The following is a 27,418-nucleotide window of genomic DNA, read 5'->3' as shown; positions in this document are numbered from 1 at the left end:
CACACAGACAGAATACATTCATCAAAAGACGTGTCATTTTTATGACACGACAGCTTTTGATTTCTTTACATCCTACTTACAGCCAGTTCAATCTTGGCATTTCGCGACAGATGTCATCCAGCTTTGTCAAAGAGTTGTTCAACAGAACCCTGTCAATCAGTGAGACACGATGTAACAAGGTGTAGAGCATTTTCATTCACTGTTTAAAGGAGGAGAACTCATAGAGTCTATACAGATGAAAAAAGGCTTTTAATAGCAGGACTTCAGATCATTTGATGGGACATCACAGCGAAGCAGAAAAAGATGTGGGAAATAAAAACTCACAGTAAAACAAGGGAGTTCAGTCCTGAGAAGGTCATGGAAGATACCTGATGGATATTGTTATTTTCTAGGATCCTACAACGACAACAACAAAAAAAACAAGATACAGTATCAGCCTCATTTGCAGAATATTGATTGAGAACAGCAACAGTTAGGATGTCTGTGGTGTACTACCTGTTTGGAATAAAAAAACAAAACAAAACAAAAAAAAAAAACAAAAAAAAACAAAACAAAACACAATTCAAGAAAAAGTGGGAATGATTATTTCTCTGCCAATGGCAAAACAATATTTACAGAGAGTAAAACATCCCAATAAACTATGCATGCAACATTTCATATTCTTTTGATGCAAAACTTTATTTTGGTAGAAAACAAACATACAACCACTCCAGCTTGTGAAGGTCCTGGAACACCCCCGGCATCAGGACCGATATCTTGTTGTAGCTCAGATATCTAAGAGAGGAAAGGCAAGTTTGGAAGCTTGGTTACTTAAAGAGGATGCTCCCAGAACATGATGAATCAACTGGGAAAACCTGTGAACTGCATTTAACACAAAGCTGGTGACTGTGAAGTTTTAACTAAGCATTTTGTAATTCATACTTATCCTCTCAACAGCTTTTCTTTACTGGTTATTATATGTACTATATTACTAGTTTACTATATACTAAACAGGTTTGCCAAAACTATCTGGACACTGAAATATTGTGTTTGTGTATGTGATTACTTCACATTTCACTCCTAAACTTCAGGCATTAATGTGAAGCCATTACACCCTCCACTCCTTTGGGAAGGCTTTTCAAAAGATTTCCACAAGATTTTTGCTTCCATTCAGCCACAAGAGCTTTAGTAAGGTCAGGCACAGATGTTGGCATTTCAAATTATCCAAAAGGTGCTGAATGGGGTAGAAGTAGGACTCAACGATTAATCATTTTCATGTCTAAATAGGAATTTTAAAGACTGCAAGTTTTAATCATAACTTAGGTAGTTAACAGTGTTTTTAACGAGCTGTAGCAAGCACTACAAGTGAAAGTAAAGATGACCTTTAAATTCACCAGCTGTAATGGCAGCTGGCTTATGGATTCTGCTAAGTGGAATCAAATCAAAACAGAATTATTGGTGAGAAAAGCCAACGTTAGATACATTCCTCAAAATATTCAGCCCTAAGTTGAGGCCAGGGCTCTATGCAGACAAGTCAACATAGCTTTCCTTTTGCTTTGTCCACAGAGCCAGTGTCATGTACACGGGCCTTTGGTGATATAATGTAATGCAACAGTCTATTTGCACATATTTGTGAGTTGTTTGGTTTGTTTGTTGTTGATTTAGCAGCAATGCAGTCACAGTTACAGTGACATGTCTATCTGCACTCTCTTGTTCTTTGGGTACACTTTTCTAAAACTAATGCAGTCTAATAATATGATAACACAGCTGTTTCTATTATTATTTCTGTTATAACTAACATTATAACCTTCATGAATACAATCACATAATCTTTTAAAAAATAATTTCAAGACAACAATTTCAAGTCAGGTCTTTTCTGTTAATGCTGAGTGGTTGGTTCGTGCCTGACCAGGGTTGCAAACTTTCATCGGCAGCCTTAGCACTCCTTATGTGGCCTCTCATTTTCCTTTCTTTCCGTCGCAATGCACTACAGTATATATGTGGCATTTCAGTCAGAGACATTTAAGTCAAGGAACTACTTATAGCTAATGGTTACACAGTTAGATATAAAAAGGCTCCGCCCTTTGAAGGAGCTCTCAGAGAGTTCGAGCAAAATGAGGATTCTACTGAGAGAGCTAATCCCTCTTAATAATCACATACATGAACACTGAATTGTATGGAAACCAACAATACCAAAAAATATAGTAATTAAGGTGGAGCTTAATTTCAGTATCAGCAGTATCAGCAGAGTAATAGTGAGTAGTGTCGTGGCCACATTGCATGAATGTGTTTGGACATTATCAGTGAATTGAGCCAAACAGCTGTGAATAAACCCAGTAATTTTGAAGCTTGAAAGAAGCAGCTGACGCCAGCATCAGCTAATGAAAGAGCAATTCCAGTTTGAACTAACCCTGTGCTTCATTTTATGCACATAAAAGTACAGTCAATACATCTGTCTGCTTTGTTACTGAATGGTGTGTGTTAGAAAAATAAACAAACTTACAGTCTTGTGAGGTTATACAGCCCCCTGAATGCGTCAGGACTCACATCTTGAATTCTATTGTGCTGAAGGTATCTATATAACAAAAAAACACAAAACAGTTTGTGAATATTTATGAATGAATTAGCAAGGAGAAATGAGAAAAACATCATTAACCCTTTAGTCTGTTGATTTAATGAAAAAACACAATAACATCCAACAACCATAGCCTGCTGAATACCTGGCATCGTCTTTGTTATCGCACACTGTGCTCGACAAACCTCCTCTGACAGCTGTGTTTTGTCTCTCTGTGTATTATACAAACCTGGCGATTCATTTGGATGTTTGTTTATGCGTTTCTCAGGGAAGTTTTCAATCCGGTCAAACTGTCAGAGCAGCGACTGAAGGCTGACAGTATGATGCAGCCAAATGGTTCCTGGCTGAGGATCAGACCTGTTCTCCTGCCAACACAGTCAGTGGCTCTGTGTGAGGCCGATAAACAACGTAATTCGGGAATGAATGGATCCGTATACAGAACAAACCAATCACTTCTGTCAGCGTTCCCAGCTGTCCTCTTAGCCTTATACATATCAGCTTTGTAGTTGTGACACTCGTTTGTTGTGTGTGTCACTCAAAGGCTGCTCTTTTTCCCTGCTCTTTAGTATCAGGAAGGTATCACGCTTTAGTGAACGAATATTGTGTAGCTCCAAACATGGTCAGAATACATGTTTTATTATGGTTCTTTGACAAAAAAAAGGACAAACAATAAAACAGAACAATTAAGAAATACATTCCTAAAAATGGCTAAATACCATTGTATAAAGTAAAATAAAAATAAAACTGTATACATTTGAGTAACGTGCAATCCGTAACTCATGGGAAACTCACAGTTTCTGTAGGTTCTGGTACTTAAAGAACGTGTTTGCTCTCAGTTTCTGAAGCCAGTTCCTTTGTAGAGACCTGAGGGATAGAGAAAGAGGAGGAAGCTCAAAATCAGATTATTAAAAGAAGTGTACACCGTGAACAATGCTCATCATTATTCAGCACTGCAGCATTCGAACAGCTGACCAGTTTATCAAGGTTATGATTTTAACACATGGGTTTAAATTATGAAGCGTTAAAATTTCGAATTAATGGTGTTTTTGAGCCTGGGGCTCACAAGACTTATTCCACATTACAATGACACATCTCAAAATTCAAATTATAAAATAACGTAACAGAAACACACACAGCACACTTTTCCCCCTATTTCAGTAGTGGGTATTATCTTAATTTTAAACTATAAATGTGGGTACACTGACCTTCAGAAAAAAGACTAAAAAAAAAGGGACAACAAAGTATATTCCTCAATCTAATTTTCCGTTGTGTCTAAAACACAAGTTTAAGAACTGTTTAAAACCTGCAATTACATTTCCATAGATCTACTGACAAAAGACAAACTTTTACAGGTCGAAAAGCAATCACCTTTTCTGTTTTACGTAAAGACCTTTTTAAGGGCAAAAACACTTAAATGTCTACAGTATTTCACAACTTCCAATAAACTCAAACACAGCAAAGAAAAAAAAAACACAGTGACCAACAAAAACAATCACCTTTGCACTCTGAGTCCAGGAAACATAGTGAACCATTATTTCTGTTCCATCATCTCAAAGAAGCACAATTTTAATTCAGCTGTTGATTCCAAAGCTTTTAACGGATTAACAGGTGATTAAAGGCTCATCCACTCACACACAGTCATGTCAGGCTGTTGGAAGTGGTCAGTTTAGGGACTATGTAGGATTTTCTTATTGGTCACATTGTCTCTTTGGGCTCGTTGTTCTCCAACACAAAACTCTATGACACTGTATATCTTGACCTACAAACACTGAGGGGTACACTCTGGAGCATTTCTGTGAACAAACAAGCTTTTTTTTTTTTTTTACCAAAACACATTGGAACTCATGAACTGTTTCATCTTCTTATACTAAATCTCTCTTACATTCGTCTTTGAAGAAGAAACTTATGTGATTTTAGCAACTTTGTGACTATTTGCCCTGGACGACCATTAGGCCACATACTGTCACCTACCCAGAGCCATGAAACTGAGATGCATTACAAAAGTCTCTTGCTGTGGCTGCCTGCACTTTAAACTCACAAAGAGAAAAGGGTTTCGAAAATTTCTAGTCAGTGATGTTCAGAGGTGCTAAAGAGTGGGCTGACTACAAAATATTATATACAACCCAAAAATGCCATAAAGTAAATGATACCATGACAAAGACAAAGCAGACTCATCGTTAAAGATAATGAGGGCACTCAGGGCAGGACAGTCTGCCTGGTTAATATTCCAGGTCACATAAAGACAGCCTCAAATGATGAAAAAGGGAAAAGATGTACTTTTATCAAACACCAACAACTCTGTAATAACCATGAGGTTATATGTCCTTGTCAAATACATGTAAAGGGGACAAAAAAAAAGAAAAGTAATATGCACCATTTTCTCCAAAGAATTAAAACTTGAATTTTGACAGAAAAGTGCATGTGTGACACTGGCTCTTACAAGACTTTCAAGGACATATATTAGTCATCAGCTCAGTGCGAAGGGGTTGCATTAGATACTTCGCTCCCACCAGGGATTCAGCTTTCGCACTGACTGCCAAGTAAGTTAGTGACTCACCTCACGGCACTGACAGGTGCTCACAGTGGCCAGGTGGGGTTTTGGAGAGGGGGATATTTGCTACAACGGTTCTCACACGCTGTGACAGACGCAGTCACGAATGGAGGCTTCCTGGGGATTGCTTGAGCTTTAAGATATTGAAAAAATAAGGGGTTATTTTCTACTCACATCATGGTGACATTCATCGCCACCACTGGGATATCTTGAAGCTGTGCGCTGTCACAGTCCAGCTCCAGGTCTCGGCACTGGCAAAGCTCAGGAACGACACCAAGCACTGGAGAGATGGAGGGCAGAGGGAAGGGACATCAGGGAATACATCAATCAACTGGTCATCCTACAAAGTGCCAAAGTGTCAAGACTGGAGTTGCTTGGAAGAATGGCAACTTAGTCCTGCTGGAGGAGAATGTAAGCCCTGAGATCAACACAGCCAAAACAAACAAGAAAGCAGGAATACTTATTGAATATTCTTCAGTTAAGATACCTTTTATTATCTATGATTAAATCCTAGTTTGGATATGCAAGATATGATGAAATGGAGCAAATAAGATTGCTTAACCGGCCTTACCTGGCTCCTATAAAAGCAAATTATAGAATGACAGGCTCCTCTTTGTCAGGCAAACATGTTCGTTTCACTTGCTCCTTTGACTCCCTTCCCTAATCACATCTCTGTATATCGTACCAACATTCCCATGAAACAGGTCTATTATTATGATTTAGAACAGGATCCTTCAAACGGACTGAAAGGTTGTTTAGTTTTGGGGGTTAGAGGTCGGCAAGGACGAGACAAAAACAAGTCAAACAACATCTGTGTGTGTATGTTCTGTGTTGCTTTTCTGCTGATGTGAATACTACCTTGGTATGGTAAATCTGAATGAGTGCATCAAAATGAAATATGCCATAGGCTGTGGCCTCGGGGTTAGAGCAGCGGCATGGGGCCAAAAGGTCGCCAGTTCAAATCCACGGATGAAAAAATGTGGGCGGCGGGAGATCCACAGCTGAAGTGCCCTTAATATGTGTGTTTTCACTTTTCACGGATGGTTTTCACGGAGGTCAAATTCCTTTGCATGTAGAAAAAAAAACATACTTGGCGAATAAATAATTTTTCACGTCTACACATTGTACGCACTCCGGAAGCAATGTCCTGGATTGGAGTAAGACTGTCTCCTTTTTTGGAGCTGGGAGGTGCTGGGTTTGTTTAAGGATATTCACAAACTCTTGGTTAACTCTGCTTATGGCTTTACAACAGTGCTCAGCTGGATTAGAAGGCAAGAGAAGCAGAGGGACATACCTGATACATTTAAACATGTAGTGAGAATAAAAAGGGGCTTGTCTGGCTGATGCCCCTGTCTGCAAGATTTTCAACTGCCACATCCTCTGCATCCCAGGGGAGCTTAGGGGTGTGGAATCTGAATAATGTTCAAAGGCCATGCTTGAAGACAAGGACGCAGCTGATCAGACAGCAGACGAGGGAGGTGGTTTCCATCTTATAAAAGGGAACCAGAGGGTGTGCTTCAATTTGGGGTATGACACCTTTCCCTTCTCAGGACAGCCTTTGTAAGATGACATTATAGTGCTAAAATCAGCACCTCAAACAGCCTGAATACAGGGGAATGCAGGCAAGAAGGAAAGATCAATGATAGTAGCTGTGTGCTTGGGGGATTAACAGTCAAGCACTCCTTCAGATCCTAAGTGCGCTCAAAGCACGGTTCTCTCCCCGATACTGCTCATGCTGTGAAAGCATTCACAAAAACGTAATATACATGTGCAGCTGTTTGAGTTGCTGCACACGTACATCTCATTTGTGTTCGAGGACTGTGGCTGTGGCTATAATGCCATCACACTATGGGTGAGCAAACTGCTGCCTCATATCAAGGATTTCAGTTATTCTGGGATCTTATTCATTAGCAAGGGTGAGAGGCACAGTGGGTTTGGCATCTGCAGTGATGTGGGTGTTGTACTGGACTGTCATAGTGGCGAGGAAGCAAAAGTTCCAGGTAATGACAAAACGATTTACATTTCAAGTATCTGCTTTTTAGTGTTTACTGTGTGTTACTATAAAAAAGAACACTTCAAATGGAGTTCACTCTGGACCCTCCATCTTTAAAGGTCTAGTAAAGGGGACTTTGAGGGACTTTTTTCTACAGCAAAAACATGAGCTGCTCTTTGAAATGACCTGATTTTTATTTATCATCACGCGAAAGAAGTTAAGAGACAAAAACCAGAAAAGGACACAGAAGAAAAAAATGGTTGCGCTACACAAAGTCAACACTATAACAGCACAAATTCAAGTAAAAAAAAAAAAAATAGATTGACATAGAGAAGCAAACATAATAACTCAATGAAAGCATTCCCTTATGGATAAAGACATCCAATGACGCACAAGCAGAGGCGGTACTGTCAATGGATCAAGTTTTTGTCTGTTGAGAATGCTGATCGGCAGAAGAAAACACTGACATGACTGCATTGTTAACCATAATACACCAACTCAACTCACCAGGCAGGAATGCATCTGCAAAGTCCAAAAGCAAACAGCACTGCTCCTACTGTAAATCTCACCACTTAACTAAAATGTGGACCAATTCAAAGTTCACATCAAACATAAATTCAATCATACTGCTCCTTGGTTTTCATGGAAATTCCAGTGAATGTTGAGTTATACTTGGAGTCTTATTTGCTTTGAATAGCGCAGGAATTTACTATGACAAGGAACAGCTGAAAAGGTTGTGGAGACATCATGAAAATGTAAAGAAAATGTAGTAGCAACGGAGAAAACAATGTTTCCTGAGCCAAAACAATCTTTAGCTGTCATGTTACAATCATCTGGGCAAACGCAAACATTTGACCCTCTTTCTTAAACTGGTGCACCAGGCAAAACCTGCTGGGCTTTATTTTTGGAAATACAAAGTTAGGTGTACTTTTTTATTGTTCACATTAGGAGGATGGCATGGCTCCTCCGTGAACACAGCAAGGATGTAAGCTCCCAAGACTACTCAGGGGAAGAGTCAAGACTGCACATACTCAGGAGAAAATTTTAAACTTCACTGTGAAGAGAACAACTTGATGGAATGGCTAAAAACAAAAGCTGACAAATGCGATTTCCTCTGACTTATTTAGGCTTCCGTGTTTGGGATTCTGAAATTTAGCACAGATGACAAATTTAAAGTATAATTATGTAAACAATTAGGCTATGATACATACATAGATGAAGTCTGACAAACCAATGGCCAGCTAAATTTACAGATGTCACAGTAAAATGCCTTAATTACCTGACAAACCAGTAACTGAAAGTAAATTAATCCTAATGCTACTTATGAACTACTTGTACTTTATTTAATTGCAGGATACATTAAATTTCTAAACAAGCTGAGAGAAGACCTGGTTGAGTTAATGAGAATGCCGCACAAAATGGGTTTGTTTACATGCAAGAAATAGAACAGGAGAGCACATCATAAAAATATACTTTAAGTTTTATAGCTAGATAAAAAAAGATTTCATCCAAACTTTTAATTTTTACTGTATAAACATGTTGTGACGGTTAAGACGGATAAATTTGGAAGTACTACCGTTAAAAAATTGATTTCTCTAGTGGGGAAGAGTTTAATGAGCACAATCTGTCTTAATCTTTTCTTTTCCAGAAACAATGATGAGCTTGTTATTTATGAATGTAATGCATTTTTAACCTTCACTACTTCTAAAGTTGCAGAATTGTGGCTAAATTCATCTTCAGAAAAAGCAGAGTTTCAGTGCCTCTTTTGAGCTTTCTCTTGTGTGAAGGACTACGGTGGCACAGCACAGCAGGTAAACATCAGCAAGTCAGAAGCGAGAGTGAAGGTTTTGCTAATTTTCTCATTTTTTTTTCTTATGTCCTCTTACACTGTAACATCACTGCAGATGCTTCACAAGGCACATGCTATTTTTACTTTGTCTTGGTTATACGTTAGCTGCTGTTAGAGCCTGCTGGTTTATCAGATGACTGACTAGGCTGTGATTTCCAGATAGTGGGTCCTGATGGACAGCACTTCTTTTGACTTTTAAGTTTTAATTTGCATAGGAAAATAATCTAAATAGGACAAGCAGTGAGGGGAATTTTATTTTAGCTCGGATATCTTTAAAAGCAGAACAGAGATGCACAGAGCTCCATCCTGTCTTGTGAAGATTTTAAAACCTGATATTATTGTCTGTAGTCTGCTCTGTGCTGTTTGTCTGGTTATATGTTGTATGTACACTGGAACTTTCTACACAATCTGAATCTCTGATGCACTCCTCATTCGCAGTAACGAGTAACCCTCATGCTGCAACTGAATTTAAAAGTGCAGTTACGGAACAAAATAACAGTACTTACAGCACACGTTGGACTTTGTTCCGGTGTTATGGCTTGGCATGCCAAAATATTTGTCGAAAAGATGGGGCCATCCATTATTGTCTCCTGGAAAATAAGACAGACAAAGACAGAGGTTACCACCAATCACTTGTCCTTCAAAACCAAGGATCTTTTATTAGGGATCAATTGAAGTAGATCTAATGTTCCATTCTGTCAGACAACAGGGAGGACAGCACACAGCTCCTCTTGCTCCATGCTCTTTTGTGATACACACTTCCGGCCTACAGGTTCATGTAGGCACGATCAAGGTCATTCCTGTTATTTATGATGGCAATAGGTATTTAACTAACATAAAGGAACTGGCCTTGCAAATAATATAAGCAGTTGTGAATAGCATTATTGGTTAGAATCAGCCATTATTCTCAGAACATGCCTTAGATTGAAAACTGCATGTTGATTAATTTTGATTTAAATATGTACTTGATCACAAATGTATCAGAGTGAAATACAGGAAAGGATTTAGGTGAATCTGAGACAACCAAACTCTCAGCTGTGTCACTCTGGCTCCTTTAGCAGAAGACAGCTCCTTTGGGGGCACAAATGGCAAAAAATTGACTTCCACCGGCTGAAAGTGGCCACTGTGCTTGCTCAGCCAATAGCTTTGCAGTGGTATGAAATTAGAGGCTTGCAACATCCATCTTCAATTACTTAGTCATCCCCCTGACTCTCCGTCTTACATGTTATATGTGGACAGGTCACATCACAGTAAAATGTTTGTGCTCTCATTGCAATTATCGTTGGTGTATCGTCTAATGTGTAACCTCAAACATCTCAGTTAAATGGGTGCTATGAGCTCCTCAGTCCGCTGTGACTTTGGAAACGTTAACTCATCATTTGCTGTCACACCCTCCCTGGACAAAGTGAGTGCCAGCTCGACTGGCACAAACACATAAATGGTAATAATAATATTGTTGATCGCAGGCGTAAGTGATATAAACAGCTGCCAAGTCAATGTCAGATCTTAAGAATGGAACAAAATGGAACCTGAGTCTTTCAACAAGTAAACAAGGACAAACAGCAACCGGACTTCCTGCAAAACAAACAGAGCAGTGCAATGACAGAACCACTAAGGGATGACAAACTGAGTGGTCATAGTCAGTGAAAGCCCACCCACAAATACACACCAAAACAGGTGAAGAACAAGGAATTTCATTTATACTATACACTCAACATTCTCTACCAGGCCGTATGCTGTACATTCAGTTGTAGTATTCTTATTATTTCTACATGCAGTCATAGTTGTATGTGTTTTGTACAGCAACAGTGAGATTTTTATTTCATTATGATAAAGGAAGGAACCATGGAATCACAACTATTCCTTTTGTAACATTAGTTTAGGGCTGCATTTAATGTATGTTTATTATTTATCAACCTGCTAAATCGCTTATCAATTAATCTACTAATCATTTGGTTTATAGAAGGTGTCAGAAAATGGTTACAAATCGACTGAAGTTCTGCAGGTAGATGAAAATCATGTGAGAAAGACTCTTGTGTGTTCATACACCAAAACAAACATAGAGGGCCCAGCATCTTGTTTATATGAAGAGACATTTGCACTGAAAAGGTCAAAATAGGAGGAAAAAAGCACAGTTTGCGTGAGACTGTAGATAAATGTAACAGCAACTGTATAGCCTAGAGGAGGAATTGGAGGTAAGTGAACCTTGGGGGACACACAACTGACGTCATCAGTTGCCAAAGTCCCAAATATCAAACACATTTGAAAGAAATCTTCATGACAATGACTGGCAGCAACTGAATCTAAAGCCATAAATTTAGAATCTTTTATAGATTTTTAGTATCTCACACTATTTGATTTTATCTACTGACTGCCAACACCAGCTGATCACGGCTGGAAAACATCTGGTCCAATTACAATCAGTTGTCAAGCTGTCAAGCCCATCTCACCTTTAGTTTGAGCTCCATCCGGTGAGGAAGACTGTGAGATGAGGTTCAAAGCTTTTAAGTGGACCTTGAGTTCAAATCCTTACATTTCACCTTCAGCTTTAAATTGTTTTGTCCGACCAACTGTCCAAATCCCAAAGCTACTGAGTTTGCAGTAAGATAAAATAGAGAAAAGCAGCAAATCCTGGCCTCAACTTGAAACCATGTTTGGAGTTTTTGACAGAAAAATGGATTAAATGTTGAGTAATTAACTGAAAGGATTACCTTCCTAAACACATCCGACCTTGATCCAAACTGTAAAAGAACTATGCAAGTGTTTTAAGAACAAACAACATGCAGAGAAATAAGAACTTCAAATTTGAGGTGTGCGACTCCCAGGAGAGTAAAGACACAACTCAGCTTACAATCCCTGTGAAGCTTTGATGCAGCGTTTGAGGTAGTCAGACCAGGCTCCTATAAAAACATTTATCTCTCCTCACATGTTTTTCCAACTATCCATCAACTGTCTTAGAACCTTGGTGCTTCCCGGTAACTTGCCACTTCAGCCAGGAATGAATCCTTAACTCACTGAGCTGCTGTTTCTCAGGTAACAGTTTCTTCATCTGTATGTGCCTGCCATTTGATAAATCTGTAGCCTCTGCCTTTCTATCATACGCATCACGTGTAAGCAACACAAATCAGCTTTTTTGGTGTGTTTTCTTCTGTAAGTATTCGTTACTGCATCAGAAGAAAATATTTTTGCTCTTTATGATTGAAACAAAGATGAAGGTTTACCCAGTTAACATTACAACCACAGTGGTAACGTCAATAATCACACCATCAGACCACGGCACCACTGATTGGACTCTCTTGTGTGGCCTGCAGAAGGGCAAACTGCTTTATTATCAGTTAGCCTCTTGGAGAATTTACTCACTTGATGAAGAATTCTGTATTGAAAATAGGTATAATACAAATTATTTTTATTCCCCATCACATTACCAATACAGTTTGAATTGATTAAAAGGCACAGACCCTGAAGAAAACTCCATCCATCTCAAGGCAGAGTCCACATGATTCGCCTGCCAATTGCAGACACATCATGAAGTTCACATGGTGAGTAGATGTAGTCTGTTTACAACAAATTACATGGGGAGTAGTTGGAATGCGGATCACATGGACATGTAACCTTGGAAAGGGAAAGTGTTCGCTACACCAATTACGAACTGTGCCTTTAAAATCAGTATTGTCTGACACTGACATTCAACATGTTCTCATTTGGAATTTTTAGCTGTTAGCCCAGGTTACTGCAGAGTGAGACCTCAATAGCACTTGAAATGGAGGGATTTAATACAAATCAATATTGTCCTTGTCAGGAAATCACCAAAGACATTAAGATTCCAGTGTCTGTAAACTGTGAATGTGTGTACAAAATGCTATGCCAAACAATCCAGCCACTGTTGAGATATTTTGGTCTGAGCCAAAGTGCTGGACTAAGTGGCTGACCGACATTGTCGTCCCTAAAAATATATCGTTCAAGGCTTCTTTTTAACTCCTATAAAAACACTTATCCTGCTCTGGCAGGCTCACTCGCCAAACATCCAAGTCCAGATTCCAGAGAACTCTGCTCACATGTTTTTCCAACTATCCATCAACTGTCTTAGAACCTTGGTGCTTTCCGGTAACTTGCCACTTCAGCCAGGAATGAATCCTTAACTCACTGAGCTGCTGTTTCTCAGGTAACAGTTTCTTCATCTGTATGTGCCTGCCATTTGATAAATCTGTAGCCTCTGCCTCTCTATCATAGGCATCACGTGTAAGCAACACAAATCAGCTTTTTTGGTGTGTTTTCTTCTGTAAGTATTCGTTACTGCATCAGAAGAAAATGTTTTTGCTCATTATGATTAAAATAAAGATGAAGGTTTACCCAGTTAACATTACAACCACAGTGGTAACGTCAATAATCACACCATCAGACCACGGCACCACTGATTGGACTCTCTTGTGTGACCTGCAGAAGGGCAAACTGCTCAATTATCAGTTAGCCTCTTGGAGAATTTATTCACTGAATGAAGAATTCTGTATTGAAAATATGTATAATACAAATGATTTTTATTCCCCATCACATTACCATTACAGTTTGAATTCCGACAGGTATCACATCAGTCATGTACATGAAACATTCAGATTCAGCGCTCGTGCTGAAATACAATGAAATCAGCCCTCAATCATGTGAAACAAGGCATAATGAGGGAGTATTGATTAAAAGGCACAGACCTTGAAGAAAACTCAGAGCAGAGTCCACATGATTCGCCTGCCAATTGCGGACACATCATGAAGTTCACATGGTGAGTAGATGTAGTCTGTTTACAACAAATTACATGGGGAGTAGTTGGATTGCGGATCACATGGACATGTGACCTTGGAAAGGGAAAGTGTTCGCTACACCAATTACGAACTGTACCTTTAAAATCAATATTGTCTGACAGGCATTGTCTTTTGTCTGCACTGACATTCAACATGTTGTCATTTGGAATTTTTAGACGTTAGCCCAGCTTATTGCAGAGTGAGACCTCAATAGCTCTTGAAATGGAGGGATTTAATACAAATCAATATTGTCCTTTTAATTTGAATTCTTTCTTTGCCTTTTTTGTGCACTTAATATAATGGAGCATAACGTGGACTGGGCATACATGGCAATACGTTACAATTAGTATTTCTATATTTCTACATTTCTAAAGCCCAAATTCCAAACCATGAATGCTAACCTCTTGGGAAAAGTCATGAGATCTCCAAATACATTAAGATTCCAGTGTCTTTAAACTGTGAATGTGTGTACAGAAGTGTGTCCAGCCACTGTTGAGATATTATGGTGGACTAAGTGGCTGACCGACGTTGTCATCCCAAAAAATATATCGTTTAAGGCTTCTTTTTAACAAAATATTATTGTGCTAAGAAATAAAGCATTTAGCATAGATACAGAAAAACAGGAAAACACAAAGTGCAGGCAAGAAAACTGGGACAGAAGTCACACATGACGTCGATGACCTGAATTCTGTGTCCAGTCAAACTCAATGCCTCATCCCGACTGCTACAAGAGTTGGTTGTGAACTAAACAGGGCCAGTCTCAGGTTGTTACATGTGAAATATCACATTAAAATCATGTTGCAGTTCTGTGTCTGACACATGCTGGACACATGATGCAGTGGAGATGAACAAGATCACCAACAGCTTTCAATTTCATTGTGAAACTGTCACACACAAAAAAAGACATAGTCTTCTTTCTCTGGTGAATACACGGTTCCTAAAAAATTAGGTTATCACGAGCAGTGACCCAGTTGATTAGCACATTTTTTAAATCTTCCATATAGCATCTGACTGTATTGTATAATCTCTTGTGTGAATAGCCGCTTTGTCATAGGATCGGTTGCATAGTTCTATCTAAAGCCAAATTTGTGCTGAAGTGGAATTATCTGGGGACCTCAGGTGATTTGGGGATTTACCCCCGAATCTGTGCCATGCGCTGCATTTGTATGAAATAAACATAAGTCTGTTTCTGTGAAATTTACTGACGTACTAATTGGAATTTGGTTCTTCTCCAAATGGGACTCCATGCTGAGTAGCTGGAGGAGCTTCTTGGAATTGCAGCCAAAAATGCTATTGAAGCTTTTAATCATTTGCACTGCTCCAAAAAAAAAAAAAAAAAAAAAAAAAAAAAAAGACTGAATTAGTGAGATGCTGATACACAATGGACTAATTTATCAGATGCCCTCTGTGTTGGGGTTATTTCCACCGGAATTTCTATTTAACAATGGACAAAGAGGCATCAAAGGCAAGGATTAACAACACCAATGACGTCTGTGATTATCACAAATCACAGCAGGACCCAAGGCTATCCTAGCCCCATGTGATTAGGGCTAGAAAGCAGGCTGAGTTACACAGTTAGAGAAATGTTCTAATGTGTGGATCCCTGAATAGTTTCTATCAGGTCTTCTACAAATACACCCGAGGATGCACACAGACCCCACAAGCTTGAGGCAAAGAGAGCAGTTGTCCCGATTCGTCTCTGGGCTCTCTTGTTCCCTCCTCCGGACCTGACATTCTCACAGACATTCCCACAGTCACTGGATCTTCCCTGCCCAACTGCACACCTGTTCTCACCCAGGCCTTACACCTACACCCACCTCATCTGTTTAGCAGAGGACTATATATACACCCACTCTTGGCTCATAGTTCTGTTTACCTGCTTGCCAGTAAGTTTGAGATATCACTATTAACAAACTTGAATGTTCTTGCCTGCCTCATCTGTACCTGCATTTGGATCCTCCTGCCTGCCTCTGCAGCCCCTGCATGTGACAGTGGTAAACATTGGTCGGTGTAGCAACTAGCTGATAATAGGAGAATAAGTCTCTGATGTAAACATACCAGGTTTCAGAATATACAAACACATTTAGTGTGTTTGTTTGGCGCGTGGGCCTACAGCTGATTTTGAAAACAGCACAGGGTACCTTTTTAAAGTATACAGATGTACACAGATGTAATGATGGGTTGAGAATTTGCATCTCAGTGGAAAAAACAACAAACCATTTACATTTAGCAGCATAAAATGTATTCTACTTTACTGTGTTATGTGTATGTAGCAGTTTTTTTTTTGTTGTTGTTTTTTGCTAGTGTATGGCCGATCAGTCGGTCCACCAATGTGGTCCAAACTGAAATATCTCAACAGCAACTGAATGGATTTCCATTAAAATTTGTACAGAGATTCATGCTCCCCAGAGGATGAATCCTACTAGCTTTGATGATCCCTTGAGTATTTTCCTCTAGCGCAACCAGCAGGTCAACATTTTGACTGTTTCAGTGAAATACGTCAAAATCTACAAGATGAATTGGCACAAAAAATTATACGGATATTCATGTTTCCCTCAGGAGAAATCCTGTTGACCTCTGTGATCTCCTGACTCTAGTGTCACTATGAGGTTGACATTTTTGTTTTTTATTGAAACATCTCAGCAAATTTTGGATCAATTTCCAATGACTTTGGTACAGATGTTCATGGTACCCAGAGGATGAATTGCATGAACCTTGATCCTTTGGATCAAACCAATGACATTTCCAGCAGCCTCAGCTGTACTTTGTGTTTAGCGCCAATTACCAAAAGTTAACATGCTACAGCTGTGCCTAAGCACAGCCTCACAAAGCCGCTAGTGTGGCTGTCGACTATTGTTGATTTTTAAAAAATGCTTTAAACACTGACAAAATGACCTTTTTGTTTTGTAACACCCCTTTTACTGGAGATTATATTTACTTCAAAGATGAAATCATTTTCACGTGGTGTTTCTTTCATTTTACCTGGCCCTCAAATACATAGATGGAGACCACATATATTCTGTGAATCTGTACAGTATTCACTGTGGAAATACAATAATATGTAGCAGCACTAAACAGTTTGCTGAGGTTTGTGATCAAAGCCACTGCAGTAAGAGTACTGGGGCAGTGAAACCTTGCCCTCCTTCTGTCATTTAGATTCATGTTTAGCGTTTTACCATTTAGTGGATAGCAGTACTTCAAAGGTATCAGGAGGTCTCTCACATATTCGCTGCAGTTCGGGTGTGAAATACAAATCTCACAAAGTGCTGCTGCTGTGAAATCATCAGCTGTGCTCAATTAGTGCTCCTGGCACTAATTGATAAGCTCCCCATGAATGTGAGTGTGTCCGGATGTAGGACACACATGTTTCACACACTGAGAAAGTGAAAGATATTGACAACACTTTATAATTAATCATACAGAGTGAAAATTAAATATGCAGAAACCTAATTTTCAGATACAGGTCTATTATCGGCTCAGAGACACTGTCCAAAGGCACAATATTCAATGGAAACGTTTAGACAATGTTGGGAACGTGCTTTTTTCTGTTAATTTTCTCTGTTGTCACTCATTGTCACTACACAGTTAAACCTGTTACGCAGCGGCTGAAAAAGTGATTTGGTTGTATGTAGTTCCATTTTCTATGGCTACGCTAAGACAGCATTTTGTTTACCATGTGAAATCTACATTTACACACTGCACAGATGAGGAAACTAGATAAACAGACTGTGGCAGCCACTTGAGACATTCCCCCGTGTTTCCCGCACCACATTAAGTAAACTGACTCAAAATCAGGCAAATTAACTGAGGTTTCGACACATTTCTTTAACTCTTTTATCAATGTGTGCCGGAAGATTCTTCTGCAAGCATGACGTGATGAACCCACTGACTAGCTGAAGCCAGAAATAAGTCAAACATTAATTTCAAAAGTGTCTATCAAAATTTGGATATGGACTCTAAAGCAGAGATATCCAGTGTCCATTCTTAGACAAGAGCTGAATTAATTATTTTCTCAGATTTTCCTCTCCACTGTATTGAATGTAATCATGAATACCATGAAATACGGGTATCTACAGACACAAAAAATTACTGTAGCTTTGCAAAGAAAATGTGAAGTCAAAAACCTGTGCACTCTCCTCTAAAGCTGAACAGTTACAATCCTTGAAGTGTTAAAATCAAACCTCATCTGATGGTTCAGACACTTTGGCTTTGCTCAGACTGCAGGCAATTCAGAACTGCCTCTCAAATCAGACCTTTAGGATAGGCTGTCCGCACTGTTCAGACATCACCAACCTATCTGCATGGGTTGCTGTAGTAAGGTGTCAGTAACTAAGATGCATCTTAGAGATCTGATTGGAACTGAATTTCAAAGCACGTCCAAATGTGGCTTGGATCCAATTTGCAAAAATCACATTTCGAGTATTTTGTAGGCCTTGTTCGAAGTCTGAACAAGGCCACACAGTGGCTGATCCAGGGATCAAACATGTGACCCTCGGGTTCCGCTTACAGGCCTCTCATTACTCATCTGTTTTTCATCTTCTGCTATTGCTGGGCCTTTTGACATTTTTTAATCAGAGGAATGGGTCAGACATAAAAACTATTCATAGCTGAAACAATTTGTTGAGTAATCAACCAACAATCTGATAAATTTGGGGTGACCTAGTCCTCTCTCCCTTCAATTCTTGTTGTCTCGCTACTGACTAGACTGCTCTCCCAACTTTCCAGTAAAGGCATAAATGCCCTAAAATGTATTTAAAAAACCAAAACAACAAATATATATGGGATTTATAATTAAAGTCAATTATTATGTAAAAATGAAGTGGAATATATTTGAGTTTTCAAGTTGTCATGTTGGGCTCTGGGAAATTTTGCGTGGCATTTTTAATTATTTTCTGATATTCTATTGGCTTACTAGAAAAAATATTGCAGGTTAACTGATAATGAAAATAACTGGAGCCAGGCAAGAAGCTTCCTCCTGCTGCAGCCTTATGCTAAGCTAAGCTATCTTGTTGTTTGAGGATTTAGTGCACAAACATGAGACTCTTGTTTGATCCAAAAATGTAAAACTATTCCTACAAAAGATTAAATGATGCATATGAATTACTGTCTTTAACCAGGTGAGTAGTCAATTCTCCCTCTATTTATACCTATCAACGAGTTTACTACAATGATTAATAATTCCCTGTATAATTAAACAAGTCCTCAACAAGCACCGTAGGCAACCGTAGGTTTATGAGTTCATTTGCCACTTGAGCTGTAGCTCAGCACTCAGCATTATAAAGCTGCTGCAGAAAATTCACGCTCCATCGTATCAGTAGCTTGTCTGGCAGCAGAGAGACACTCTAATTAGAAAGAGTAAAGGCAGACAGCACGCAGCACTCATAGGCCAGGCTCACAGATTCATGAGCACAGTGTTATGATGCTAATATTATGTTTATTTGCTACAAATGCAGATTGTACATTATTTAAAGGAGCGAGCATGTAATTTATGATAAGCTTCAACCTATTTGGCTCTAAGAAACCACAGCACAAACAGCTTTGGATTCCGTATTGAGCATGCTACTAACTGGTGAAGTCCTTTTACTCTTCTGTTTCTTTTTCCTCACCTGATGGGATCCTTTTTGATCATGCAGGATTTTACGCTGTCATTGCTAATTGGACTCAACTGTTGCCTGATGATTAATGATGTCTTTGATGCCCTTAATGGTATGCTCTTGTTGGATCGTGATATGACAGCTCCCTGGATCTCATAATGATTTTCTTATTGATTGGTGTTGTCATTAACGCCTCTTTATTCATCTCTGTGTCTTGATTATAAAACTGAATTGATAAAAGCTATGATGGAAACTCCTCTGATAAATGGATCCTCATGCTGCATGAAAAACAAATCCAAGCGTTACTATACGACTATGGTAAGGGTAAAATGACCTGTCAATAAATTACATCCCCATTTCTTTCTAAACCTGCTTTATTTATGGAATCTATTAATCTTGTTCTGACTGAAGCAGCAATGATGTGTTTACTTTGTCCAAAAAAACCCATAAAACACCGTACTATGTGATGCAATCCAATGCAGCACTTCCACATAGCGCTGCAACTGTTGTATGAGAGAGATCAAACAGTATCACAAGAGACAAAAAGAAATAAACAAAGAGAAATATTTTGAGACAGCACAGCAGCATAATTGTTTTCATTTTTTATCTTATGAATAAACTTAAATATTCATGCAGAATGACATGATTAGATAAGTGCCAATATTATTTTGTGTTAAACAAAATGCTAAAGCAAAATGAAACAAACCATGGAAATAAAGCTGTTTGCTCTAAGTGCATAGACAAAAGCTGTAATACAGTAAGTCGATTTTTATTTAACTGATAAAAACAGTGGGAGAGGCCTCATGTGAAAGAGGCGTAGTGGTGTACCTACTGAGAATTATCACCTTAATTTATAGCTCCTCTCTGCTTTACGAAACTTTATAGCTAAGTTTCAGCTCATTGTTTAGCTGCAACTTTACTCCCTCTCACCGCTCTCATAGTGTTGTTTCTGGCCCCTGCAGGCAGCTGTTCAGAAGAAAAAAGCTATAAAAGCCCACTGTACAAGACCTGCTCAGCACCAAACAGCAGACGGACTCAGCTGGTGAACACAGTGGAACATTTAGCAGCGAAAGAGCCAGATATTTCCCTCAGGAGCTGGCAAAGATGAAAACAGATAAAAGAGAGTGGATATTGGACCTGGATGTTTGCCAGGTGAAAAGAAACCTGACTCTAAGGGAATGATAATGTTGCTCCGTATCTGCTTGATGTGTAAATGAGCAAGCGATGGCTAACAAGTTCACCACATCAACTTAAAAGGTGACGTTATTTCAGTTTTGGTTTCAATGCTTGTTTCTGTGCCCTCAAATGGTCAAAAAAATCCATCCAAGTTTAATGTAATGTTCTGTTTTTTTAGACTTACGTAGCGACTCAAATTTTATTAGGGATTTTTCTTTCTTATTCTTTTTGAACAAGCGAGTTTACATCAGAGTAAACATTTGTCAGCTGTTGCACTACCTTACTGAAAGGAGCGCTGGGCAGGAGCCAAAGGATACATAATACATGACTGATCAGTGAGTTACTGAAAATGAAAACTAAATATCCCCTTGTGATCCCTTTTGAGGTGCTCACCACTCCAGTTACATCAGTCGTGCTTCGTCCTTATCATCCCGGTTCTGTCAGAAACTGAAAAGTTTCTTAAAAATATAATGAGGATCCAGAACCCATGAGGATTCTAGGTCATCCAAGTCATGTTTAGACATTGTAAATCAGTACAAAAGAGGCTGCCTGAGTGGTTCCATTTAATCCTCACTGGGTTGTTTAGGTCTTAATGTTACATAAGAATCACTGAGCTGACCTGTGAGCTGTTAAGCTCCCATGAGATGTTATCATTACTTCCTTAGTGTGATGCATTTCCTGTTGGAATACAGGACAGCAAAAGGTCAATCTCAAGTGTAAAAACCAAGGTTTACATTTAAGTTGTAAATGAAAAGGTATTTTGATTTGACTTGACAGCACCAAACCATTGCTATACATATGCAAAAGTCATTATCAGCCTAGTTTAGGCAGGAACTGCAGGTTGTCATGGAACACAGTAACTCTGTGGACACTCTACACAAGATGACAGAAAAAGACATTAAGCTTTTTGGAGTGCACGCCAGAGGCTGTGGATGTGACTCACACCAATCAGTATTTCCTTTTTTGACTGATCACCCACTGGACAGCTGAGTCTCAACCCTCCAACCTGTTGTGTTGTGACCCATTTCATGTTAAAATATGTCATAAATATTATCCTTTTTTTTTTTTTTATTGGCACAAGGTTTTCTGCTGCCTGGCCCAAGCCTTGGTTCTCGCCCCCTAAGCCCAGGCCCCCAAATGTAGCTGCCTCAGTCAGCCTCTGACCTGCTGCTTGGCCCAAGCACTGGTTCTCACCCCTTAAGCCCAGGCCCCCAAACGTGACTGCCTCAGCCAGCCTCTGACCTGCTGCTTGGCCCAAACCCTGGTTCTCACCCCCTAAACCCGGGCCCCAAAACATGGCTGCCTGGGCCAGCCTCTGACCTGCTGCCTGGCCCAAGCCCTGATTCTCACCCCCCTAACAGTAACCGCCATGGTTCCATGACTCCAACCATTTGATACGCTCCCTCAAGTTTAGACCTGTTATACTGAGAGCCATGCCACAGTGCTGGGGAACAGAGAACCCTTTTGACAAGTTCCCACAACAGCCCAAGTCATGTTAAGCAAACACAGAGCTGGAGAACATCTTCTTCAGGATCCCATTTTGTGTCACAATATATAGAGCCGGTTAAAATGGGACCCTGGCAGAGCACACATGTAGCCCATATGCACCCTGGGAACATAGGACCATAATGCCATAATGTGCCTTTTAACTCTGAGGAACATAGGACCCTGGTAACAAAGGAATGGCTCCCTCCAGGAGCTGCTTGAAAACACTGTCTGTGGCTGGCCTTTTTTGTCTCCAGCTGACTTTTTTTTTTTTTTTTAAATAAATGAGAGTCCTGTTAAACCTTTATTATGTGGACAAACCTTGAGAGACCTGCTGTGATTAGTTATGGTTGCTAAGCTATGATTGGACAATTGTTGCTTAGGAAAGGGGTTTTGATAACAGTCTACTCCATCATAAAAAAAGATTTTACTATTTCCTTTTGGATTGTGTTTCTGTCTGTGAATTTTCAAAGTTGTTGAATAGAAATAATCAACATTTATGGCGACCATGGATGATTGAGACCCCACACTTCTTACAACCAGCCACATCCAAGAGGAAATTTAGCTTTTACAATTAGTCATTGTTGACAGCCCATCCATTGGAATATTATATTTCCATTTTATTCTTTTCAGTTAACAGTCTAATTAGAGGGGAAGAAAACCATGGATGTGACTCCACGGTTTGATAAACCATGGAAGTGAAATGATCAGAATTTCACTTTGAACTTTGGCTTCAAAGGCAGATTCATTTGTGACTCATTATGTTACAGTGATGATAGACAGAAGTTAAATAGCACAAACAGACTCGTACTCAATCAACCACAACAGTCACACTGATACAAAGGTAGAAGGAGGGAGAGGGGCAATCTATGATGTGATGTAGGCTGCACACTATTCAAGTCACCACGCCTGCTGATACAGAACTTTAATTTTTTTTTTTTAATTACTTTATTGATCCCTCCTGGGGAAATTACTCTGCATTTTACCCACACCAAGTGAACCAAACACATGCACACACACAAGCATGCTCATGCACTAGAGACGCTGGGGCAGGGGGCATTTCCACCTGATAATAAACACCCCTCCTGTCAACCATCTGTCTGTGTCTTAAACAAGGTAGAATTAGGGAACAACTCTTCTGTGAACTGGAGAACTTTGCTGTGAATGTGCTAAAATGAAGGATACTGAAACATGATCTCAAACAATAGGTCTCACCTACATCGCAGCTGACAGCATTATACAGACAGACTTCAGTCCTGAATTACAATTACACAGTAAAGCAGTGGCTCTCAATCTTCAGTTTATGTTCTCACTACCTGGATCCCCGCTGCTGTTCGTTTTAGTCACCTAATCAGGTGCTACCTGGGACGCCAAGTAAATGTAATTAGGTAGCTGGTAGGGCAGAACAGCGGCACTACTATATACCCCATGGCTGGGTCTCACAATAGCTACAACAGAGCAGCTGTGTAACCATTTATCCTAACTACACGCTCTTATAATTTACAGAATCCAGAGGAGAGTTGTGGTTGTCTAACGAGATGCAGCCATATCACAAACAGATGATACATCCGCCTATAAAGAGTAGAAATATGTCAAGTTTAATTGGGCAGGGGACTAATCTATATGCACATTGCTGTGTAGCAGACCCGGCCCATGAAGAATGTAACTCACAGCGCAGGGGATTTGAACAACTCCAGTCTGCCAGGTGCGTGAGGGAGCACTTGCATCTTTGATAACCCAAGACACTTCCAACCTTATCTGGGAAGAACCTTCTGAGCCTGCTTCTCCATGCTCTATTGTATTCTATTAGACCCAAATTGTCACTGCTGCGGGAGAAAGCATTCGTGAATGCTGCTCTGGAACAAAGTGACCTGAAACAGTTGGCTGGATCAATTCTCAGAAAATATGTCATCCACTTAAGGTCCTTTGATTTTCATTTCAAAGTGATCACCACCGCACAATGAGCTTTAGATGATGCAACTGTGCTCAGGCACAGAGCCTGAAATGGTACACAAAGCACAGTCTGGCTTTTCTCATACTTCACAGAACCTGATTTTCTGTAGGAGGATTAACCTGCTAAGACCAGTGTCACATCAGCAAACTGAACTACCGGCATTGAGGTTGAGCACAAAAAAGAATAAAATTCATTTTGGGTCTGGAACAAATGAACAGCGGGTGTCTGGAAAGGTTGACTTAAAAAGCTCAGGTTTTACATTTAAGGCCTTTTCACACCTACGGCTTCATTCAGAAATAATCCTGAAATGATCCATGTCAAGGTGATATTTATTCTGGAGCTGATATGCCACAAAATGCTCCAGGAAGTCTCCCTCCCTGGGTGTTTCTTTGTGATACATCTGTGAGGAAAAAAAAGCTCTTAAACTGCTGGTTCAAAAGTGCCCTGAAGTGGAGTAGCACACTCCAAATACATGTTTCAGTTTAACATTAAATCAGAGGATGCTACTTGATTACAGTTCTTCCATTTTCATTGCTAACTTGACAAAATACAAAAGAAATCTCTTTCTCTCTCTCTCTTCTTGGTCATTGTTTCATGTATACTAAGATACTGATACTCCTCTCACCCTAATACTGTTAATGATGGTTATGTAACTAACTGTTAAAAAAAAAAACACTGATATACAAGTAAGGAACTGTTTTATGTTTTTGAAAGTAGCATCAGGTAGTTTGGAAGAAGCAGAAGAAAGGGGTGCGTAGGATGACAGGTATTAGGGGCGATGGCTAAAGGTCACATGGCTTGGTCCTTTCATACCAAGGCTGAACAGACGTACAGAAACTCAAAATTCATCAACTTCATAAACAGAAAATCTACAGAAAAGGAACTGACAAGACCACAGAAACTGTCCACATTTGGAGATCTCAAGGGATCTGTTACAAACATAGCACCAAAGATGTCTCCTAAATAAATAATAGCAGGTTTGAAATGGAGGATTACGAGTGCAGGGCTTGAAGTTCAATCCCAGCACCAGATAGCTAAATCTAAGTGAGGAAGGGATGATTGCCGCAGCCAGAGTAACTACTGTTTAGTTGCGGTGAGACTGGGGACATAATAGGCAGGTACTTTCAGGTGTGAATTTGAGTATCTGACTAGACACGTCTTTCAGCAGCAACCAATTTTTCTTGTTTGTCTCTGGAGGTGCAGATTGAGGATTTAGCCTGCTGGTTAAGGTTTGTGAACTTCTTATAATATCACTGTGTTTTTCCCCACATCAAAGCAAATACGTCGTCCACTCTTGATTTAATAAGCTTGTTGGTTTAGGATTGTTTTATGGTTTTACAGCTTTATCAGACTCTGTCTGTGTGCATATCATGGTTGGCTAACTAATGCTTGTTGAGAGCAACATACAACATTGTCCTCGTTTGTCTTAATATTTACAGTCTGTCCAGTAGTTACTCAATAACATTGGATAGAATAAAGCTGTCTTGCACTGTTGCTCTGAATGCATTTTAGATGCTTATCAGACACCATTCAGCATTTGGCTTTTTTTCTTTTGGAAGTTTCTCCACACTGGGCAGGGCAGTTGGAGCAGGCCAGTGACTCAGGAAAACTAATCTGACACTGTAAATAAAGTTTAAAGAAAAATAAAATGCTGGTTCACCTGCAAATAACACTTATGCTTTACAAAATACATAAACACAATAACAGTGTTTGACAATGACATTTAAAAGGTCTAAAACTGGCAAGACATTGTAATAACTAACAAATCACCGTGAATGACAAATGAATCGTATCTATCAACTACAACACTGCAAGTACAGTAAACGCTCTGAAGGTGTAGGACCCTGTTTTGTTTATCTTGTGCACGTTAGCACGAAGATCCACCTGCATGTGCACAGGTGACTGTAATGTCCCAGCACATGCAGCAATTTTCCAACAAAGGCAACAAAGGCAGCTGGGGAACATGGGTTTAAATTAAATTTTAAAAATGCCCTTCAAAATGTTTCATGAAGAAGGAAATGCATTCAACACATTTGTGGCAGCTAAAACAAACAAAACAGATCTTTAAATAACTCGCAACAGAACCAGGAAACTACGGTTACACTGTGTTTCAAAGCAGAAGAGACCGAGTGGGATTTTACTTTATTTTTTTCAGGGCGTTTCATTCTGGAATTCAATCAGTGCATTTTTCATTTGGCACAACAATAAGATCTCATATCAACACAACGCTAGATCACACTGAGCCACAGTAATTATTTAGAGGCTGATTCTATAAGTGTCACATCAAGTGCAATTACTGCCTCTTAACATGGGGTAATGGATGTTTTATGAAAATCATGGACCAAAATTTGGAGGTTGTTTTGTTTGCATCATTTGTTTTTCATTGTTTCGCAATATATATTATATATATAATATTATATATATTACATACAGAGTATGTCTTCCTCTCCTCAAAGTAGCAGTGACAGTGGTTCAATATCTGTCTTAGGGACAGTGATACAGGAAAAATCATTTTCTGGGATGAAGCCTTACAGTGGCAAGATGTTATCTTTGGCTATTATATCATTCTCCCAGCTCTTTCTTTCTTTCTTTTTTTTTTTAAACAATGCTTCACTCTCTGCATCAAAGGATAAAAAATAAAATAACAGTGAACCTTGTTTTATCCTCCTCACTTTGAGCCTATATCTGAATTACTCTTTGGTCAGCAATTCTCTGGATAGAAACAACATTTCATGTTTCAGATGTCTGAATCTTTTGCCTTTGATATCCCCCAAACTCTGATGAACAGATGACCTTGACACAGTGTTGAAAACTCCTTCAAATCCAGGCCCAAAACAGAAATTGCTAACAGCACTGTTTAGTGAAAATGGGAGCAAAATATCTGTGCTACATCTCCGATATCACAAGACACATTTAGACAGCCATGAGAACATACAGTGAAAATTCAGAGCACATTCAAACAGACATTAAACTGAAATGTCATGTAAACCCACAGGGTTGGAAAATGGCCCGGTTGTATGATTAATTCAAGTTTTCTAAAATGTTAATAACTTTTTCTGAATCAATTTGTTTAGTCCCTACATGGTTATTTACTGTGCTTTCATTACTTAGCTTTGAGGCTTGTGCAATATTTCTTGCAGAAACAGATATCTCATTATAAACCACACAAACTCACAGCTAACATTAATCATGTACAAAAGAATATTTTAGAAAAGGCACAGATGAAGGAGGAGAAACAAAAAAACAAAGGTCTGTGAAAATAAAACACATTTAATCAAACAGCCAGAGTTGTGATAGTGGTAACACAGCTAGTGGTACTATTGTGAGAAGTGATAAGAATGAAATACAATCTGTCCTTTAAAAAAAAAAAAAAAAAATTGCAGCTTTCGCTAAACTTTTATAAGCCACTCTAAGGCCACACTGAAAGGATGAGTCAGAAACAACTTCAGTGTGCTCAGTGCAAAATCTCATC

General features: G+C 39.3%; 1 protein-coding gene across 1 annotated transcript in view; it reads right to left on the bottom strand.

Annotated features, from left to right (window-relative positions):
- Positions 1–27,418, bottom strand: part of rxfp1 (relaxin family peptide receptor 1) — a 51,456-nt gene that overhangs the window by 12,028 nt on the left and 12,010 nt on the right. The window contains exons 3-9 of the mRNA XM_041047708.1: positions 9,454–9,537; positions 5,280–5,385; positions 3,347–3,418; positions 2,483–2,554; positions 703–774; positions 325–396; positions 81–149 (exon numbers count right to left, since the gene is read on the bottom strand). Of these exons, the coding sequence (XP_040903642.1) occupies positions 81–149; positions 325–396; positions 703–774; positions 2,483–2,554; positions 3,347–3,418; positions 5,280–5,385; positions 9,454–9,537 (547 nt within the window). The remainder of the gene's footprint in view (positions 1–80; positions 150–324; positions 397–702; positions 775–2,482; positions 2,555–3,346; positions 3,419–5,279; positions 5,386–9,453; positions 9,538–27,418) is intronic.

Source organism: Toxotes jaculatrix, chromosome 10 (genome assembly GCF_017976425.1).
Source record: "Toxotes jaculatrix isolate fToxJac2 chromosome 10, fToxJac2.pri, whole genome shotgun sequence".
Lineage (NCBI taxonomy): Eukaryota > Metazoa > Chordata > Actinopteri > Toxotidae > Toxotes > Toxotes jaculatrix.
Note: the sequence above shows the minus strand (reverse complement) of the source record. Positions and strands in the feature narration are given on the sequence as shown.